This window comes from Anabrus simplex, chromosome 3, assembly GCF_040414725.1.
Source record: "Anabrus simplex isolate iqAnaSimp1 chromosome 3, ASM4041472v1, whole genome shotgun sequence".
In the NCBI taxonomy this organism is placed as follows: domain Eukaryota; kingdom Metazoa; phylum Arthropoda; class Insecta; order Orthoptera; family Tettigoniidae; genus Anabrus; species Anabrus simplex.
The window spans coordinates 156927840-156951631 of record NC_090267.1 but is presented as its reverse complement, the minus strand read 5'-3'; the positions used below and the strand labels follow the sequence as shown (position 1 = coordinate 156951631).

The following is a 23792-nucleotide window of genomic DNA, read 5'->3' as shown; positions in this document are numbered from 1 at the left end:
TAAATGGAATCACCTCGCCATTCTGTTTCCTCCTAAGGCAGTCAGTAATTTTGAGGGTACCGTATTGTCATCAATTCCAAGTGCCTTGTTCCTCATCAGTTCTCTCAAACCTCTTGCGAATTCCGACCTCAAAGTAAGGTCTCCCGTTTCATCGGCATCAACAGCGTCTTCTTGTTCTAGAACCTTATCATCTACATCTTTCCTTTGGTACAATAATTGTTGGACATGTCCCTGCCATCTTTCTGCCTTGTCTTCTTTCCCTAGAAGTGGTCACATACGCCTAATCTCCCTCTCTCCGAATGTTTCCTTGTTTTTCCTGTACCGAGCGAGTTGGCCGTGAAGGTAGTGTCGCGCAGCTGTGTTCTTGCATTAGGGAGATATTGGGCTCGAACCCCATTGTTGACAGCCCTGAAGACGGTTTTCGGTGGTTTCCCATATTCAAACCAGGAAAATGCTCGGGCTGTACCTTAATTACGGCCACGGACTCTTCCTTCCCACTCCTGGTCCTTAATTGTCCCATCGTCGTCGTAAGACCTATCTGTGTCAGTGCAATGCAAAGTCAGTTGTAAAATTTAAAAAACCCAGGCTTCTGGCACGCGATCTAGTGATTAGAAATATCACCACCTTCCTTACCCTGTCGGCTAACATTCTGATGGTAAAAATATTTTCAACTAAAAGGACTCGAACCAGCTACCCACACAGTCAGAACATTCAGAGTTCATACCTTCATGCCCACAGCCACAGACAACCTGTTTATTTTCCTGCTTATCATTGAAGATATATGTGTCTTCATACCCTAGAATATAAAAAAAACGATTCATTTATTTTACTGGAAGATAGCATTTTTCACTAAACCATATGATGGTCAGCATTGTATTGTTCTTGTAACCCAGGTCTGGTAACAGTTGGAAGGAAACAGAAGTCAAGATGTACGTACTTCGAACGCACGCTGTGTACTTAAAGTCACCGTGGTGATGAGATAATTTCCGTGACAAAAACGTAATTATCTTTAAGAAAGTACAAAAGTCGTGAGAGATTTATTGTAAGTATTTTCCTTGTAAAGGTCACATAACACTCTATAACTGGTACAAATTTCAGCTCTTGAAACATTCTCATTTTCTCAATATCACTATCAATGACGGATAGAATAGAGATTTTATGTTATTATTATTATTATTATTATTATTATTATTATTATTATTATTATTATTATTATTATTATTATTATTATTATTATTATTAGCGAATGTACCCGTGCTTCGCTACGGTATTCTACAGTGTATACGGATTTCTCCGTAATTTACGTAAAGGCAGTGAGTAAGATTATATTAAACTGCATGCCCCTTAGCGCTATTGTAGAAACAAAACAGGTAGGGCGGCATACGTTGTTTCTGGTGTAAGGTAGGCACTGGGGAAGTTTTGAGGATAATTGCAGACCATATTTCCTGCAGTCAATCACAATAGACTTCAGGAGTTTCTGCTATAACAGCAGACTCACCTCACAACTGCTATTCACAATAGAGATGGAGAGTTTTCATTATAACGACAGGCCCTTTCTCCTAATCCTACTCACAATCGAGTTCGAAAGATTGGATTATAATCGAGAAATGCAGCGGTATCTAACGTATCAACAATCTAAATACGGCAATAAGTCATAGGACCAAAGTTGTAGATCTCTCCAAACTGATCCGTGATTGTGCTATCTGTTTTGTGATACGACTTACCGTTTAGCCACAAATTACCCCGAAATGAAGGTCTGCACCGTCATTAAAATTGCACCGATATTTCGATATTTTCCGGGGCCAAAAGTTATACATTTGAATAGCTTCAATTTTTCCTCAAAGAAAACAGTGTCTAGTTTTCGGGATTAACACTCGCATTCATACGCTATAATTAAGGAAGAAATTAATAGAGTTAAGAAAGATGGTATTAATAGAAAATAGGATTATAACTGAGGAGAGCCGGATAGGACTAATATGTAAACACCTATTGGATGCAATGAAAATTCTTTTTTTGTGCTATACGTCTTACGTCGCACTGTCATAGGTAGGCCTGATGGCGACGATGAGATAGGAAAGGCCTGGTGTGAAAATGGGAAACCACGGAAAACCACCTACAGGGCTGCCGACCGTGGGGCTCGAACCCACTATCTTCCAGATGCAAGCTCACAGCTGCACTCTCCTAGCCGCACAGCCAACTCGCCCGGTTAATGGAAAATCAAATGTCACTCAATAAATGATTATGTATGAGTTGAAGATATAAGAAAGCGGTAACAGAGGAGAAATTTAGGCGCAGGGATTCTTATTTGACAGATGAGAAGATGACTTATGGTGTTATTACTTAAGCTATTCGAGGACGGTTATAACCTCCGACGATATTCCGCCAATATCCCGCAAAATAGACGTCTCTCTTGATTTCTACCCAAAGAACACCCACGAGTTCCCAGGAATGATGACGAAAATGCAATACGTAACTTCCCTGCTAGCAAGCAGTCAGTGACGTTGCCATGGTAACCTGTAGGTTCGTTGTCGATCTCTCTGTCACTCAACGCAAAGCATGGTACCTGAAGAAAATAGTAATTTTCTCCATCATTTGAAGAGTAAGCTAAATTATGAACATAACAATATTTGTTTATAATGAAGAGACGTTTCGCATATAGTCCACTAATTTTACTGAAAATGAATAGTATAAGGAAAAATTGAGGAAAACTGTTCAAATATTTTTAAATCATGTGCATACCAAAACCTTCCCCGAGATGTGTATACTCTAATTATGACGTTTGGTTGAGATCTGTCTAGCCGTTTCGCAGTGATGGTGGAACAGACAGACAAAGAGACACGAAAAATAAAAAAATAAGAAACCACCGATACAGACTTGAGTTGACCTAAAACGGATAATATCCGAAAAACAGGTAAAACAAACGAAATTACAGGCACCGTACACCGTAAAAACTTTATGTAGATTATTATTATTATTATTATTATTATTATTATTATTATTATTATTATTATTATTATTATTATTATTTCTTAATCAGTTTAGCTTCCAGAGTTGGATTTTCCCTTGGACTCGGCGAGGGATCACACCTCTGCCACCTCAAGGGCAGTGTCCTGGAGTGATACGCTTAGGGTACACAAATGGGTAGGAGGACCAGTACAACACTCAGGTGGCCTCACTTGCTATGCTGAATAGGTACCTTATGGGAGGTTGGGAAGATTGGAAGGGATAGACAAGGAAAAGGGAAGGAAGTGGCCGTGGCCTTAAGTCGGGTACCATCCCGGCATTTGCCTGGGGAAGTGGGAAACCGCGGTAAACCACTTCGAGAATGGCTGAGGTGGGAATAGAATCCACCTCTACTCAATTGACCTGCCGAGGGTGAGTGGACCCCGTTCCAGCCCTCGTACCACTTATCAAATTTCGTGATCCGGGAATCGAACCCGGGCCTCCGGGGGTGGCAGCAAATCACGTTATCCACTACACCACAGAGGCGGAATTATTATTATTATTATTATTATTATTATTATTATTATTATTATTATTATTATTATTATTATTATTATTATTATTATTATTATTATTATTATTATTATTATTATTATTATTATTATTATTATTATTATTATTATTATTTTAAGTTTTGATGGTGTGCCAATCTCCACCTCTCATCTCGATGTTGGAATTTTCCGTCTCTCTATATCTCATTACGTGCTTTCCACTTACATAGTCTCTTGTCCTCGAGTTGTAAATCAAACATTTTCTCTGGTAATCTGTTCACATGTATCCTTACTTCTTCAGCATGGTAGACAATATAGCGCTCTGTAATCTACCAACTTGGGCCAAGTGTCTGATATATAAAATCCTTATTCTGTTACTTTTATTTTTTTTCTTCTTCTTGCCGTACTCCATACTCCGAACAACACTCATCTCAGCTGCCTGGATCCTGCTCACCTCTTTCGTCTCCATCATCGTCAGAACCGGTATGTAGTAGATTTGGTATACGACCCACTTGCATCTCATTGGCTGTTTTTGTTCCATATTAGGTGCCTGTTTGCTTGGTAGAATTTTCCTCCACCTTGAATTCGAATGGTTACTTCCTTATCTATTGAACTGTATTTGATATCATGCTGTCAAGGTATTCGAATTTAGTTTTCACCTTCAGTTTTCTTCAACATAATGTGCCCTTTCGGTTACCCCTTTCTATCACCTTACACTTTTCTTCATTAAAAACACTTCTCGACTATTGCTGTCCAGACATTAACTTACACCTGAACTTGATGTTTTCAATCAGCCCATGCATATACGTTGTATGTTATCTGCAAAAAACATAACTCTAATTTTATCTCTACCGATGATGACGCAAATCTTTGCTATATGTTATGCGTTAATGTGAGGAGAAGAAATGGTTACATGTGTTCGTATTGCCTAAATATCGTCTTTGATTGGAAGTCATCTGACATTCATAACTCTCTTCTGACAGGGCTGCTGGAATCCTCATAGATATTGTTAATCTTCTCCAACATATTGTCTACAGTACAGTACAGTCTACAGTACGTTTCTCGGTGTCATCCAAACTCTGCCTCTATGTACGGCATTACATGCCGTTTTACTATGCAGGAAGGCCACCTGCAGAACTTGGTTATTTCGTAAGACTTCTTCACGAATTAAGAGAGTCCATATATCAAGTCCACAGCAGATCTACCCTGCCTGAAACCATATGATCCTCCGACTAACTCGCATCATGTTAATAATTATATTTAGTGAAATTAGCACGTTTAAATAATGATATCAGTAACAAAATTATAGTGAACAGAAAATACTCTACGGAATAGAAAAATATATTATATATATATCAAAATATATTAAAATATACTATGATTCTCTCAAACAGTTTATAACTTGTAATTAGATCACTTCTATCTGTCACCTCTTTTGAAAGTTGATTTTACGCTGTTTCCACTCTGCAGGCATCTTCACTTCCCAGATCTTATGCAACAGTTGTTAGTTTCACTGTTTCCCAGCGACTTTTATAGCGTTGACCATTTGTTCAATTTATTTATTTATTTATTTATTTATTTATTTATTTATTTATTTATTTATTTATTTATTTATTTATTTATTTATTTATTTATTTATTTATTTATTTATTTATTTATTTATTTATTTCAACATTACATTTAACAGATCTTATCCAATTACAAAATCTATTACCTAAAGTTATTTTTAACAAACAACAAAGAATGGTTGACAGGAAGGAACACAACAAAATTAATGTGTCTGTCTAGCATAGAACCGGAGTATTTCAAGTACAAACATGATTAAGTTTTACAACTTTAATGATTATCTTATTTGATATTTTCCGTAATATAATTACAGTGAACAGAAAAATCTATATAATATGTTATTCTCTTAACATATCTCATTAGTAAAATTAGTACATTTAACTACTATTACCTGAAACTGTAGTAAACCTTTAAGGCTATTTTATTACATTGTTCACATTTTCTAACCAGTTGTGAATTTCTTTGAATAACGGACATTATTTGTTCACTTACATGTCCAATATATTTGTATACCGGTACGTATATACGTGATCACATAATATATTTTTCTATTACGTAGAGTATTTTCTGTTCACTATAATTTTGTTACTATCATTATATAAACGTGCTAATTTCACTAAATATAATTATTAACATGATATCATATTTGTTTTCATGCATGTCAACCGGACTTCATTTAACATATTATCTAACTCGTGGAGCACTTCTTTTTACTGCACATTGGTTTATCCATATTGGATGTGTGAAGTTTCTCTATGTTTAATATTAAGCTGACTATATTACTGAACATGCCAAGTATCTGTGCGGAATTCAGCGCGTTTAACGTGTATGATACTGGTTAATGTTCACTCAGTTACACTATCATCAACTGTGCAATGCTTAAGACACTTTTACTTGTTTCCTCGACATTTGACTTTTTTCAAAAACAATGCCATAATTATCAATAAGCCGTGTTCTAAGTGTCGTTATTCCTAGGAACACAATTAAAACGTTCTTTTATGAGATGTTCAAGCGAGCCAGATTGTACTTCTAGGCCAAGAGTGCAGAAACTACTCGTAGTTACTGATTAACTGCGCACAACGTGTTGCTACTACATTCAGCGTTAATTTTATTATTTCTTCAGTGCTGGATAGGGTATTGCACCCGCCCCCGCCCTAAATGGCGCCGGCATGGAATCTACAGGGTCGCACATGGGTCAAGAGGAATGAAATAAATAGGCGCTGAACTAAAGTAAACTTAAAGGCGTACAGGGGAGGAGAAGCGGGGCATACATAACTAAAATGAGAACACATTCGAATTAAAATATTTAACTCACAAACCGGTTTATTCAACCTTAATGATGATGGAAAATGGCGCATTAAATAACACTAATGAATTACATTAAAATGTATATATGTTTGTTGTGACTTGTTATGTGAACATCTGTTCGTTAGGCTTGATAGAAATGAGTACGTTTACCGCGAAGTTGTGTATCGTAACATGTAGCGAATGGTAATTTTATCATAACACTGAGGCTATATTATCACTAACACATAAAACTAACATGCACCCGACAACACGTCTGAGCAATCCCTATTCTAATGAAGATCTAGATTCCCCAATGAAATGACGTAAAAGAAAATACACGCATATGATACAACGCCTGGGTTCGAACCGACCCTCGCTATTATAGACATCGCCAAGCTGATGGACAGAACCACCACTGACCTTATTTACAACCACACATGACATAAAGAACACATAAATCATACATGATATGCAACAAATACGTAAAGGCACTTTGATCTATCTTCTGACGCTGTAGGCCTCCTATGCCTACGTTGAGCATCGAACTGACAACCTCTTGCGATGAAGGCAGGGTCCTGTAATCCCTGTCTATATTATACTCGAACAATTAACAATGATTCATTGGCAAACATTATCATTATCGGCCAGGTCGCTTGTTAATAACCACTCTGCTCTGGCGTGTTAGGTAAATCACATATTTTGCCGTTCAAAGAAGCCAACTTCTCTTTAACAGCAATGTCCCTCCTTCCTCAGCTTACGGGACACCCAAACAAAAAAAGGAAACACAACTGGGGCAAGGTCAGACGGGCGCGTCCGCCACCTCAAGGGTCAACAGCCCACATAACACGCGTGACATTCCTTTTTCAAAGGAAACAGTAACACTTCACTCGGAAGTACGTCTACAATAAACTGCAGTCTCAAAGACTCGCGCAAATCACCTTGAATTCAACACATATTTACCCAACAGTATCACGTCATTTTCACAACGCGACTCCGGTATTACAATGGTAATCTTTGCCCGATCACTATTATTATTATTATTATTATTATTATTATTATTATTATTATTATTATTATTATTATTATTATTATTATTATTATTATTGCGGAATCTATTCAGCAATTACAACACAATTAAGTGATCGCGCGGCAATTAACATCTGATTACTGACTGCTAATTAATCGATGGTCAGCACATGGTTACTTTATCGTCACACGGCAGTACATTCATTAATTAATTAATATTCACACGGATTGATATTTGACACACGCACTATGATCACTTCCTGGTAAATTTAATCACATAATCAACTTAAATCGTATCACTTCCTATCTAAGTATTTCAAAGGGTGGGGTTTTTGGCTGTCAGTTCGGCCGCTGAGCCTCGTAGTTACGTGCCCTACGCACTGTAGTACTTACCGTTTTACTTGCCATGCACTTATCAATTTAATGATTACTCTAATTAATAACTACTCTCACTGCACTCCCCTAAACTGATTACTCCTGGTCTTCTGACGCCAATAAACAAACAGAATCTCCCAAGAAAGAAATAATTGAATAAATCTCTACCCCATGCAAAGCTAAAGTATTATATTCCCTAAATTATTTACAATCAATTACTCAGACCTGTCGTCGTTTTCCTAAACTAAGAATTAAGAACTACGCGCCCATTTCGGCGCTCTATTTCAACAGGACTACATCTTTAATCTCTTATAGCGTCAGTTTACAATAAACATTCCCATCCCCTCTATGCATGCCAGATATTGAAACATTGTACTCATCTCTATCACATGATGACACCTTCGTCAGCTCAGGAGGTCCATCCTGAGCTTACTCCTGGTCCATGGGCATCGCGATGATTACTCCCATTTCCATTCCATCTTGAAGTTGAAGATCCATTGTTCGATGCTGGTGGAGCCGCTGGCAGTTAATCCTGTACACACACAACGTCACTGTTTAATTCACACTCCGGTTAACAGCGTTCACTGTGAACGTCCGGTCACAATCCCGTAAGCGACTACGTAGTCCGCGGTTCAGTACCGAATCTCGTCTATCTCTCGGCCACTATTCAGTCTGCTGCTACGTAAGATTATTATGCTATAGTAATGATAATAATATTACTTTACACATCACGGTTTTATAAAAAGGTTAACACTGGCGTCACAGAGACCAAACTATACACTATTTATGCGAATTCTATTATTTCACTTAAAATGGGAGTTAACTTCACTTGAACAAAGACCTAACGAGGGCTTAACCGAGCAGAGCTTCGCCGTCGATGAGCCGCTAGCCCCGAATGACGCTCGTCCTTTACTGCAGTAGTTTTTACAAGGGAGCGATACCCCTTCCACTAATTTACGTATTGCCTATTCACAGCATACTCGAGGTATAATAGTACGGCTAATCGGTGACCAATATTTAGTTGATGCGATTGAGACACAACCTTTCAATTATCCTTCGATGGATCTCCTTCAATTAATTAAAATCTGTCCGGCTTCCCCCTCCTTGCGTGGTGAACTCCCTTCTTCGAGGACGTGTCATGAGACTAACCTGATGGCCCAGTACTTTTCCACGCAGAAACCACACAGTATTCTTTCTTCTTCTGAAAGTTATCAAGAAAGGGACATTAAGCACTCTAAATAAATGTCTCAGTGACATTTATCCCTTTTAAATCGGGAGACGACTGCATAATTTGAGTTTCATTAATTTTCTGGATCGTAGGTAATTAAGTTGGCTAGTCCGAATCCAAGATGACTCCTATATTTCGTTTCGAAAAAGTTGGTTTCCCCTCATTCTGTGAGTCTTGAGGAGGGATGTCTTCTCTCGAGTGATGTCACGGGGAATCCCCATTCATAACCCCTCCCGGGTCTAAGGTGGCTTGGCTTCCTCTATGGGCCCCCGCTACACAAAGGATAATACTGCGCAATAAGTCGCAGACAAAGAAATCTCGTAGAGTAATTTTTAAAGGACACAATTTATCTATCTCAATGGTATGAATATTAATTAGTTTCGGTATTACCTCTATCAATGATATGAATATTAATCAGTTTCAGCATTATTTCCCTTAAATAGCATTGCGTGCGTAATTACGAAGATCAATATCAACCAAAGGTCCTTGGATCATGCCCCTGTCGGGTTCAGTATATAACTTTTGTAATTCAGATGACTCTTCTTATTGATTCAGTTCTAATAATATGGTCAAACCACTTCAATCGTAAATCTTGTAGAATATCAAGCACGCTCGGTTGGACCCCTCCCCTTGTAGAAGTGGACTGATTCGTTTCCGATTTTATCCCTTCTGTCTTCTGTATGCTCGACCTAAGGAGAGTAATTTCTATTGCTTGAATTCGAGTCTTGTCCCTGCTAGTCAGGATTGCAGCTTTCAATCCATATGTCAGAACAGGTAGTATTTAAGTCTTATAAAATGACACTGTTGCTTTTTAGGGAAAGTTTTTTACCAATTGTAGTAATAAAAGAAAACTGTAGAGGGCTTGCTAATTTCAACTCTATCGTCGGCCAACAGAAGACTTCCTAGGTAGGCTGAAGTACTGATTCATTTCAGATTCATATGTTTAAATCTCAACTTGACTGCAAAGCTCCTCTTCTCATGATGAAGAATACCGTTTTGTTTTGACTGAATTTAAATCCAAACTTCTCGAATTCGCCATAGTTTATAGTAAGTTTATTTATTTATTTATTTATTTATTTATTTATTTATTTATTTATTTATTTAAATTTTTCCTACTGATAATTTTGTATACAATGTATTGGTAGCTTCTCACATCCATGATCATTTACATTAAATTTAGAAAATCACCGCTGGAGTGTTATGACTGCTATCTTTTACAGTGAACATTGACTTACCGATTGAAGAAAGGATCTATAGAGGTGAGAATGCAGGAGAACACGAGTTTCCAACTCAGGTAAGAAACTAAGTTACCTAACACTTACAAAATCATGTGTCCGATATCGAAAATGTGTTTGGATATTTATGGAATTATCACGTCCGAATGACTTGGTTAATTTTAATTACATTAACGGAAAATTAGCGTCTGGATAGAATAAGTTATTTTTACTATTGTGCTGCCTCTTAAGAGTGACGTGAAGCAAAGGAAATATGAAGTGAATCCAGTTACATTGGAGGTTATCAAATCTAAAAGTAATATAATTTCCTGAGGAAAGTTCAAACGAATTTTCTTCGTAATTCCAACTGTTTTCATGGAAACTATGCTTTTATGTGTTTAGGTGCATGTTTCATCCGATGAAATCAAAAGTAATTGGGCAAACTTTGAGCTTTATCAGAAAAGGAAAATAAGTAATTTAGAATGGAACTTCCTCTAGAAGTGTCCATAAGCATTTTCTACGAAACTGTAAATGTTTTGCCAGGAAACTGTGCTTACTGCCATGTGCAGCAGTGTCAGCGAAGTTTGAACCCGAATATGTAGCAGCTCTTTACGACTGTCTTCAGGCGTTCTATTTACCGACAATTAGGAAAGAACTTACCAAGAAGAGGGCTGAATATTTAATGGCGTAGCCGTGCTTCAATTTGTTTGCTTTGTGTATGTTAACAGGAAATGTAATACTGTTTTATACGTTTGCTAATGTTGGGAACCACGAACGTGTGGTAAAGCCGCAGGTAGAAGCTAATAATTATTGGCATTTTTATTAGAAACTCCTTCCGATCGCGTTCAGCGATCACTTGATAAACAATACTCCGGTGAATGGTACCTTCAGGATAGTAGTCTTACAATGCACATCGCACGAATGCTAGACATTTCGGTCTAGAGTGTTACTGGGTACGGTAGCACATCATCTCTAATTATTATGAGTGCCTGTTGTATCAATTTCGTCTTGGAAAGTTCCATTCCAGAAGGCTAAACACATGACACCTCCTTCCGCCAGAGATCATATTGCTAAAGGCACTGAAAAGCTGCCTGCAGCGAAGACCACATGTTCTTCTTACGGGACTACAACAAACCTCTTCTGGCCCGGTCAACTAAATTATTGGATTTGTCTCCCACTGAAGAAGACTGTGAGGTGAATAAACAACAGGCGATGTTTTTCAATCGCCTTTCAACAAAGGCTGAGTTTTGATTGTTGGCGTTTCATAAGTAAAGTGAGCATGTGCCTCAAAAATATGGGAAAGTACAACAATCACCTGGACCTACCAACAAGGTATAGCAACGTTACAACTAAGTGGGAGATGAGGGTATTATTAAAAAATCATTATTAGGTTTCAAACGTTGATTGTTTATTCATTGTCGGCCAGTACAATATTTTGAACTTATTTCGTGAATTAAGAATACTTTACACAGTAAATTTATTCTTGACCGTACTGTGAACACATAAACAATTTTCAACAAGTTGATACAGATCTGCATTTAGGGCAGTCGCCCAGGTGGCAGATTACCCCATCTGTTGTTTTCCTAGCCTTTTGTAATGATTTTAAAGAATTTGGAAATTTATTGAATATCTCCCTTGGTAAGTTATTCAAATCCCTAACTCCCCTTCCTATGAACGAATATTTTCCCCAATTTATTCTCTTGAATTCCAACTTTATCTTTATATTACGATCTTTCCTACCTAAAAATATCAGACTTATTCGTCTACTAATGCCATTCCATGCCATCTCTCCGCTGACACCTCGGAACATACCACATAGACGAGCAGTCTTCTCAGCCCACACTTTGAAAATTTTTGTAACCCTACTCTTTTGCAGGAAATCACCCAGAACAAATCGAGCTGCTTTTCTCTGTATAATTTCAGTTCTTGAATGATGTAATCCTGGTGAGGGTCCCATACACTGGAACCATATTCTATTTGGTGTCTTAGCAGAGACTTATATGCCCTCTCGTTTAAATCCTTGACAAACCCTTGAACACCCTCATAATCATGTGCAGAATCTGTAACTTTTATTTACAGTACCATTTATGTGATTACCCCAAAGAAGGTCTTTCCTTATATTAACACCTAGGTACTTACAGTGATCCCCATAAGGAACTTTCACCCCATCAACGCAGTAATAAAAACTGAGAGGATTTTAGCACTTTTCCTATTTGTAAAACTCACAACCTGATTTTCAATCCCGTTTATCATCATATCCTTGCCAGCTGTCCATCTCACAACATTAACGAGGTCATGTTGCAGTTGTCACATTCTTGTAATTTATTACTCTATACAGTATAACATCTTCCGCATAAAGCCTTATCTATGATTCCACTTCTTTACTCATATCATTAATATACTGCGCCCTGGTGGGGGTGTGATAAGCGTCATGCAATTATAATTAGTTATGGAGGAATATATATTTCATTTTCAGAAGCAAGAAGATCGTACTGTACATACAGTAAGAACAGGCCAGGCCGAGATGGTATGGTGAAACATGCACAGAATATTGTCTCCACTGAGATTAACCAAAACAATGAACAGCAGAATTAGAATTCTCAGAAATCGCGACGAGGGGGAAATAGAAAGGCACGAGTTGTTGACTAGTTGCGGAAGGTTTTCATAGCCCCGGGCAGTCTAGGTAGTGGAAAGAGCGCAGAGAGCCGGGTGCAAATGTCTGAGAAATGATGGCCGGGTATCTCCATGTAACTAGCGGGAGTTGAACGCGGGGTTGGCACTGGAAGAAAAAATTATGAGCCTTCCCGGTCACGTGGTTTAGGTGGACCAATGGAAAAATTCACTTGACCAAAGCAAGGCGACAACTTCGTATTGTAAGAAGCACTAGCGAGGCTAACTCCGTGGATTAAACTGATAGAAGGAAGGGAATTATCAATTCAGAATAAAGTGGAATTTAGGAGCCTTACTATATCATAAAACTTATAAAAAGTTAATAATTGCGGGAGATTGCATGGTGTAATTCTGAGAATTCATGGACGCTATTCGTTGATTGGCTGAAGGCAAAGGAAGCCACAAAAGAGCGCGAAATCCCGAGCCGGGATATGGCAGCTAAATTCGCGAATATATCCATTACCAGCGAACGATAATAGTTGAGAATTGGTATAGAGCATTTGAGAACATAATTACATCATTGGATCATATATTAAAGCCACGGGCCAAACCGCAAAGTGTCGTATGAAGATATCGGGACTGCGCGTCCCAAGATGAACTCCGTTGAACTCGGAAGAGAGGGGATACAAGTATAAATATGAGGTCGTGGACAAGGACTGGTAACTACTTCTGACAAAGTGTTCGGTCGGTCACCACGCCAGTGGTGCGTAACTACTTTTGACAAAGCGTTCGAGCGGTCACGACGCCTGGGGTGCGTGACAACTTCTGATATTTTGTTCGAGCCGTGATTACAACAGAGGTGCGAGTGTAGTAGGGTTCGAAGTATTATATTGTTACATAGTACAGTGATTCATGACGTGATGTAGCTCATATTACAGTCTTGATCAGTATACTAGTATGAAGTGTTTCAAATAGACAGGACTCAGTAATGCATAACTTACGGAGTGTGAGATTCTACCAACAGATTAGGAAGTGCGTTACATGAGAACGGTCACGAGTGTTTATGTCACCTTGTAAACAGTCGATTCTAAACTGATACCTGGTCAGCTACACGAACGTGAGACGGGAAATTCAAGTGCGCGCACGGGCCGTTGTAAAGGGAATCCCGAGGTATCCCATGTTCCTAGTGTCCGGGAAAGGAATGAAGAATGTATATCTACATTAAGTGGGCTAGATACAAGGCCGAGAGTGTACAATTTGTGAGTAGAATTTAGGGTGGAAATTATTCCAGAGTGCAACAGTTATTTTATTTGTTTTTATTCAAAATGTGTAAAGTTGAAGAGGGTCAAGGATTAATTCTTCAAGCTGGCATGAATACCAGTGGAATGCAGGGCTAAAGACTGGACGGGGCCTGTGCTTCTCGTCCGGTTTTAGCAGACTACAATGGCAGAGATGAGTAACCTTTTAACATATTTGTAGATTGCTATCGTTAGGGGGAGGAAATCATATTATTTTATCATGGTAACTTGATTGTGAAACGAGCCGTTTCTGGCTCGTATAAATTCAAAGATATATAGACAAAGGGACAAATTAATATGTACATGATTAGATCGAGCACTCATCATAATTTTGATTATTAAATAGAGTATAGTAGGGTTGAGTTGTTCATTCAAGTGCTTGAGTTGTTTGATATGATATGGAGCACGTTTCACTTAAAGATAATGTTAATATTCATTTAGAAGTGCTTCCAAAGTGTTTTTCCGTTATCGGAACTTTTATAGATATTAAGGCATGTTGTTAAGATAATCCAGAGGTAGGATTGCCAAGTGATTTAAATTGTTGTGGGATGGAATGAAGTCCATTGATTTGTTTGTAAATATCGCGAAGTTCGCCAGTGGACAAAATAATAATAATCTGTACAAGTGTCGAAGTAGTACATTAAAAATTGGTAATGTGTAAAGGCGTGTTTAATAATAATCTTTGAGAATAAAGGCACGGACCTAGTTGGATAGAATGATTGCAAATTAAAGTAATTTAAATGTGGAGATCACATGTGCCGTGAATAATTATAATTTGTGCAGTGAATCCGGTTTTAACACTAATTTTTGATTTAACGTTTTTGGACTCCATAATAATCATAAAAAATTGGTAGAAACGAGATAGGCACTTTTATAATATGGTCACGCTATGTTTGAGATCCAGAGGGATTTGAGCCAAAAAGTTGAGATTTGGAGTTTTGTGGGACAGAAATCCGGCCCGAAATGAAAGTGAATTGTACTGATGTTGATGAAGAAATAGATGGATCTTAAGGCCCACATAGAGGTTGTATTTATATACCGGTGTATTGAGTGGCAGAATAGAGTCCACACACCGAGGGTTAATTAGTGAAAATGTTTTGAAGAGTTCCAATGGATAAATGGACTTCAAAATGGAAAAGGAAGGAATAATTTAACACTTGCAGAGATTGGAGGTATTTGCCCAACTGCGAGGTGTTATGGGATTTGAGAATTGTCTTCGGAGCATATGGTCTCCATGAATTAACGACAGTACGAAAATAAGATTGCGGGTTCGAACACTATTATGTCCCGACCGATGTGAATTCGGATCTTGGTGATTTCTGTTTGGGAGAGAACGTATGTGACTAAATTATAAAGATGGGGAATAAAAATAAAGATTCTCGAAAGAATAATAATACTATTAATAATAATTATAATAATATTCCAAGTAAATCATATCTGGATTGATTAGTGCCAAAATAAATCGGAATTGTGAAAGGGATTATGCGTTAAACATATTAAGAGTGGACTACCGTGGAACAGGGGAAATTATTTTTTTAAATTAATAATAATAATAAATATATAAAAAAACTACTTTTTTGAAGAAGAATTTACTTTTTTTATATTTTGGACATAATAATGATGTTGGGAGTTGAAATGAAATATTTGAGATTTTTAACTAATAATAATAATAATAACAACAACGAGAATATTTGAAGAAGGAGAAGAAGAATAATCAAAGAAGCTACTTTTATTTATTTCAGATGAAAATAAAAATCGCGAAAAGTTGAAACATTATTCCGAGGATGATTACGGGTTACGATAATCATGATCTCCGCAAATAATAATAATAATAATAATAATAATAATAATAATAATAATAATAATAATAATAATAATAATAATAATTAATAAAATATTTATTTTATTTTATTTATTTTTCTTATTATTTCGGATGCTGATGATGGATGATCCTCGGGAAGTCAGCTGGCGAATTACGTAATAATGTCAATTGTTTGTAAATAATAAGTTAAGTTAATATGTGTAAAATGAAGGCAAATCCCTACATCTGGACCATTAGGTTTGAGTCCCTTTGTCGTATTCCTCCAACTAACGATTAGCATATCTTGGTTAGGAATCCGGGGAGAGATTGTAGTTTCCCGGGTTGGTCTCATCTCAATCAAAGTGGAGGCGATAACATGGTCCATGTGATCGCGCCTACTTAGCCAACAGGTAATTGGTCCATGATCAAATATGGTCATGGTGTTAACGAAGGTAAATCTGATACCTTCGGATATCAACGGTTCCACCACCCAAATGGAAGGGTGGTCAAAAGTGACAAATATTATGTAATCATTTTTCAGGAATAATTTGCCAAATTACCGGCAAATCAAGGGTCAACAGATTTTGTTGTGTGTAAAAATTATTTTGTTTACTTAAATAAAATGCTCCTTTAGCATTTGCAAGGAAACAGTTCCAGGTTCTTGTTCAACCCTTGGTGACCGTTTAAATATCCGTCCCCATCCCTAGGATGGAGCCTTCATAATTTCCCTTTGTTCTGAATATATATAAGTTGTGTGTTTTATGATGAGCCTTAAAGATAAAGATTAGAGTGTCCCGTTCAACCCTGTAGTACTGATTGGATGGCGCCCTTACATTTAGTTTGAGATCTTATATCTCAAAATATTTTTTTATTGAGTATTAGTTGCGATGGATTCCGACCGCAACACTCCCTGAGATAAATGCTGGTTGGGACTCAGGCTTTGAGCGGGTACAATACGTAAGGAAACATAAAGGTCCAAAAATACTGCTTTGAGGAATTCTCTTCTTAATCATTACAGGGTCAGATAAAGCTTCGCCTACTCTAATTCTCTGAGATTTATTTTCTAGAAATAGCCTATAGCAACCCATTCAGTCGCTCTTTTGTCTAGTCCAATTGCGCTCATTTTTGCCAGTAGTCTCCCATGATCCACATTTTCAAATGCCTTAGAGAGGTCAAACACGATACAATCCATTTGTCGTCCTGAATCCAAGATGTCTGCTATATCCTGCTGGAATCCAACGAATTGAGCTTCGTGGAACTTTATGGACCGTTATGTTTTCTTATATAAATAAACTAGCAAATGTACCCATGCTTCGCTACGGTATTCTACATTGTAGAATATTCATTTAACGGCAGGCCCCATTGCCTACTGCGCGGCCACAATCGATTTGGAGAGTTTTCGTTACGATGGCAGGCCCTATTTCCTACATTCAGACTGATTACAGTTGAGGAATGTTGATTATAATTGCAGGCACCTTCCTTACTGTCAGTCGAAATTGATTTGTATTATTATCATTATAATCACAGGCTCCTTTTTTCTAATGCCAGTCAGCTTACTGCCAGTGACACCTAGTTGATGAGTTTCCATTATAATAGCAGACCACTATGCGTAACGTCAGTCACATTTTAGATGGGTAAATTCATTTATAATGTGGGAGGGGCGCACCCATGCCTACTGACAAACAGAAACGGGTAAAAGAGTTTAAAAAAATGAATACTCCCTTGCCTTCTGCTAGTCAAATCGAGAAGGGAATAATGCATTACAATTGTACACAGGAGTTGGAGGAGAGCCCCATTCCTAATGCCAATCAAAGTCGATGTGGGGAGTACTGATTTTGAATAGCAGACGCCCTCCGACTGACAGTCACTATCGATTTGTAAATTATTAATTACTATGGCAGATCCACCCTTTTTAGATCGCTACAAAACGACTTCAATGAATAAATTATCGATCGACATACGGAAGTATATGCGTGTTCACCTTCTTTTGCAGAATAACTGCTGCTAAACGGTGAATCATATCGACAACCGGATTGTACGGTAAGATGCCTCTGGCCTCATTTAGCGATCTAAATGGCTGGTCGTATAATATTTTCCCATATATCGTCTATTTAAAGGTAAGATTATATTAGAAATATTGAATAGGATGAAATTTGTGTAAGGTTTTCATACAATGAATTACTTTTCAGATAGTAATGTGACAGGTTCAAACATAGGATTTGAGTCGCATATGGCTACTGAGTGGGCTAATATTCGTGTAGAATTTGATGATTCTCTCTTTCTTGTAGGTGATTCAAACCGTCGATTATACGTGTACAAAGTACAAAATATAGGCACAATCCAGAAATAGAGCCAAATTGAACATATAAGGGATAGAGATACGACAAAAAATCATAGGACCAAAGTTGATCACACCAAATTGAACTGAGATTGTGGCATTTGTTTTACCTCGAAACGAAGGTCTGCACTGACATTAAAATTGCCTTAATATTCCGATATTTTTCGGGGGTTATACAGCCAAATCTAACGTGTACGGGAGAGAGAGAGAGAGAGAGAGCTACGAAAAAGTCATAGGACCAAAGTTATTGATCACTTCAAATTGGACAGAGATTGTGCCATTCGTTTTGAGATACGACTTACCGTTTAGCCTCCAAATATTTCGAAAGAAAGGTCTGCACCGTCATTAAAATTGCTTCCATATTTCGGGGATATAAAATAAAAAATTTAAACATCTCATAATTTTTCCGTCGGTTACAGGCTAAAAGCTATAATTCGGCCAAATTTAAATTTTCTAGCTTATCTGACAGATTATGCCGCCATTTTGATATCGGGAGGGAGTTAAAAATTAGGACTTTCAGGAAACTTTTCAGCCCATCAAACCTATAGATTATCGTTTTGGATAAATATATCCGACTGCGTTCCTATGAATGTTTGAAACTTCCAGCGTGTCCCCCTTAGAGAATTTTGAAAATTTTCGATTTTTCTATGGATCCTGAAGTCATCGGCTTGTCTGGTACCATGTTTTAAGTTTCTAAGATGCCTGGAAGTGTCTCATTAATTCACGCCTGTTCTCATTTGTATACCTTAATATATCGTCGTTGCCGGGAAGAAACCTCCTATGCGATAATATGTTTGGAGATATATTGACCCGCAGCGCATACATTATGAAGAGCGAGAATGCCTTGACAACATTCACACAATATTGCACCTTAGATGACAGAACCTTACCGGCCAAAGTTCTAAGCTAAAATATTTCATATAGGAGGTTTTGTCCCGGCAGCGACAATATATATATTACAGTATATATAGATCACTCCAAAATGACTTCCATTTATTAATATGGATTATATTTCACCCCCTTCCCTAGTGGTTCTAGAGGCATCTTACTCCCGCAGTATATTTTCCAGGTAGTAAGTCATACTTGTAACAATTTTGGTTGATAACCACGATGGAACACATATACGTCTATTATCTCGGTCATTTTGGACAATTTATTTTTTCACCCTTTCTCACCCCATATGCAAAAGGGGGCTGAATTTGGATTTTGGAAAATCTGGAATGTTACTCTTCACCTCAGCGATCCAGAAAACTATGTATTCGACACTATTTTCGATTACTTTTGTATCTCACTCCCTCCTCTCCCCACACTGAAGGGGGCCAAAGTTTGAGTTTTAAAATAACGGGAGTGTTACTATTCATCTCAGCGACCCCTAAAACTGTGGATTCTACACTATGTTCGATAATTTTATTCCTAAAACCCCTGACCCTCCACTCCTAAGGATGCTACGGATTGCTTATCCCCACAGTGCTCGTCTCAAGTGCACCAAGTTTGGTTGAAATTGCTCCAGTGGTTTAGGACGAGATGTGTCATTTACGCACAGACCCACACACACCTACATCCATTTTTATATATAGTATAAGATGATATGAGTAAAGAAGTGGAATCCAAGATAAGGCTCTTCGCGGATGATGTTATACTGTATTGAGTAATAAATACCGTAATGGGGGTACAATAGCAAATCCCCATTCGTTTGGTATAGCTCCTTCATACAAAACAACAATCAAATAAGTTCTTCAGATATGGTACAATATCCCAACCCATTGTCTTTAGTATATCCCCAGAAATCCTATCAATTCCAGTCGCTTTTCTAGTTTTTACCATTTGCATCTTATTGCAAATGTCATTGTTGTCATAGGAAAATGTAATCCTTCTTTAGCATTAGTCTCCTCCTCTACCTGGACATTCTCCATGTAACCAACAATCTTTACATACTGCTGACTGAATTCTTCTGCCTTTTGAAAATCCTCACATACACACACCCCTTGTCCTTTAACGACTCTGGGAATGTTCTTCTTGGAAACTGTTTCTGCCTTAAATTACTTACGAGAACCCTTCTATTTTTCACTAAAATGTGCATGACTGTCAATTATGCTTGCCATCATGTTATCCTTAGCTGACTTCTTTGCTAAATTCTATTTCCTAGTAAGTTCCTTCAATTTCTCCTTACTTCCACAGCCATTTCTAACTCTATTTCTTTCCAGTCTGCACACTCTTCTTAGTCTCTTTATTTCTCTATTATAATAAAGTGGGTCTTTACCATTCTATACCACTTTAAAGATACAAGGCTGTTTCCCATTCTTCAACAATTGCTTTAAACACATCCCATAGTCTGTTTACGTTTTTATTTACCGTTTTCCACCGATCATAGTTATTTTTTAAACTCCCTCATGCCTGCTCTATCAGCCATATGGTACTGCCTAATAGTCCTACTTTTAAGACCTTCTTTTCTATCATATTCACATTTAACTACGACAAAGACTGTTTCGTGATCACTAATACTATCTGTTACTTCGGTATCTCTATAGATCTCATCTGGTTTTAATAGCATCACGTCCAGAATATTGTTCCCTCTACTTGATTCCATCACTTTCTGAATCAGCTGTCCATCCCATATTAACTTATTTGCATTGCCTTCCCAATTGACATTTGCTAAATGGAGATCTCCCACTATAACCACATTCCGTTCCATGGCGTTTCCACACATAGCTGATTATCTTATCAAATAATTCTGAGTTATACCCATGCGGATATATTCATTATAGACTATTACGCCTTCCAACATTCAGTACGCAGTATTCAGTATGAAAATGAACTGAGCGCCTCCACAATATTTGCAATAATCTCTCTTGCCTCGTTTAGTTACATATATATTGAAATAATGAAAAGGCGAGTCGACCCGTGGTCCCCTTGGTCTCCCTTTGCCTCTCTTACCATCCACGACCAAGTTCCTTATTCTCCTTCGCAACGTGCACGTCTTCATTTACCTTACAGGAGCTTGTCACCGAAGCCGATCCATACGCACAGCTTCGTCAGTCGAGGTCATTCCTCGCTTAGCATTCATCTCTTCTACCAATGTCTTCCGGAATCTGTTTCCACCATTTTATACCAGGGATTTGCGGTAAATAGTCGTAAATAATGATTTGAAAAATTATACTAAAACTTTCGTTTTTAGTTTGAAGGTGATTGCTCGGCAATTGGAACATGCAACCCCTGTTCCCCTTGAACGTACGACTACGGTGTATATTATCTTAAGTACATCTTTCCCATACAGTTGTTTTGAGCGTCGTATTTCCAATTTTCACCTTCACTTTTTATAGCAGCTAATAGTTTCCATATCCTTTTTCAGTATAGGAAACTACTGCGAAAACTAATAGGGAAAGAATATGTGCTACTCCTAAGTGACAATTAAGAATAGACTAAAGAAATATCATTTAATATTAAATCAAAAATCATGTAACATTTTCTGAACATCGAACAAATTTCCACGTCAGAGTGCATACTTCAATGGTAGCTAGATTTGATGCTTTGTCTTCTATTACTATTGCATTCAGTAAGTATAATATTTCAGTAGAAAATAAGAATAAAATCTTTACAACTATACTTGTTACAGTTAAAATAAGTTTGAGAAACATGCCAAGAGTCGGGAGGAAGAAGATTGACGGTCCAGATAAATTAGATTTGAGAAAAAAAGAGTATTGGCCTTTCAAAAAGCACTACTATTATGATTATACAAAATAGCACTAACTGGCTCATGGTATTTTTCTTTTAAACGACTAAACAAAATCTTTATTTTTCCTCAATTATGTGTGTTTAAAATGAAAATATATTGAGAGTACAAACTTATTCGGGACAGGACAAATATTTATCACCTTTTACCTAAGGTATTGAAATGTGGATCTATTGCAACATCAGTTTGTTTAATCATGCTGTGATATTATTTTCAGAGAATCGATTATAAAGTAACTTATCTTATTAGAAAGTAACTTATTTCTTAACTTTTGCAAAAGAAATAACAAATATAATAAAAATTCACAGCATATTTTCGCATTAAGATTCCTCTACAATAAAGACCTATTACAAACAACAATAACCTAGTTAGTAACTTCACCATCGCCTTCGGACAAGTTTGATTTTATCAAATTATCACAGAACACCTACGCTTCTTACCATGTGAATTTCTTCAGTCCCTCTGTTATGGTGTCTTAACTGTCGAATATTTGATTGAAAATACAGTAACTGAATTAATACTTTATGTTCTTGGTTTGTATGCACTTGATGAAAAGTAGATAAGGTATGATAACAATGAACAACAGTATCTATCAGATTACAAAGAACATGCATAGCATTTCTTAAAGTATATGACTAGTTATCCTCCGGTGTCTGTCGTCACAATTTATTTCCAGAGATATTAGGCGTCACTCTGGTGATCACCACACACTCCCTCCCCAGTGACAATGTTCATGAATTTCCTGGGAAAGGCAACTTGTCGACCTGGTCTTGTGATTGAAACTGATACTTCGACGGTGTTCTTCGTGTTGATGTGTGTTTGTTGGTGACTGTTGGTGTGAGCAAAGGTCGGTGAATGGTGGAATCAGCTTTGGCTGTGCTTTCTAAGGAGCTGAACTAGTGTCCTGTAGTATAAAAGCAGTTTTTAAGCCATCGATGCTTATTGTTTGCTTTCCCGTAGTTGCTTCCAATTAAAATATTTCTTGATACGAATCAGAACTTGGTAAGGTCCATAGTAATTAGGCTGTAGAGGTTTTCTTTTGGCGTCGTGTCATATGAGGACGTACTTACTGGTCATGAAAGCTGGATGAACAAAAATTTTATGTCTGATATGATGTTCGGTTGGAAATGGTTGAAGTGTTCTCATGCATATATATATTTACAATTTGTTTTACGGTGCACCAACAGAGATAGATCTTATGGCGACGATGGGATAAGAAAGGCCTAGGAGTGGGAAGGAAGAGGCCGTGGCCTTAATTAAGGTACAGCCCCAGCATTCGCCTGGTGTGCAAATGGGAAACCACGGAAAACCATCTTCAGGGCTGCAGACAGAAGGATTCGAATCCACTATCTCCCTGATGCAAGCTCATAGCTGCGCGCCCGTAAGCGCACGGCCAACTCGCCCGGTTTCTTTTATTTTAAAAACAAAATGTATAACATTGGTGATTCACTGAAGAAATCTTCAAGCAGTTTATTGGTTTTCTTATACGTCATTTCTGTTGGTGTGCTGTTGACCTCTGGCATTATGTAAGACTAATGGTGGCTTAAAGACCCAGTCGCCGGAGTGCTCTGCTTTCAAAGCTGACTTAAGTTGACGGTGTCCTCTTTCGATTTTGCCGTTTGCTTTTGGATTATACTCTCTAGTCTTTATAAGAGTAATGGTAGTTTAGTGGTCAGGCTCTTAAAAAGCTGGCATTCAAATCGTCTTTCTCCGTGGGTGGGGATGACCCCTGGTACGTCTAAATGAGATATCCATGTGGATAATATTCCATAGGATATGTTTTCCGCTGTGATTTCTACCAATGGAACAGCCTCTGGCCTTCTTG

General features: G+C 37.6%; 1 protein-coding gene across 1 annotated transcript in view; it reads left to right on the top strand.

Moving 5' to 3' along the window:
• Positions 1 to 23792, top strand: part of LOC137498890 (chymotrypsin-1-like) — a 164101-nt gene that overhangs the window by 10262 nt on the left and 130047 nt on the right. Inside the window, exon 2 of the mRNA XM_068226608.1 lies at positions 10197 to 10270. Coding sequence (XP_068082709.1) covers positions 10197 to 10270 — 74 coding nt within the window. The remainder of the gene's footprint in view (positions 1 to 10196; positions 10271 to 23792) is intronic.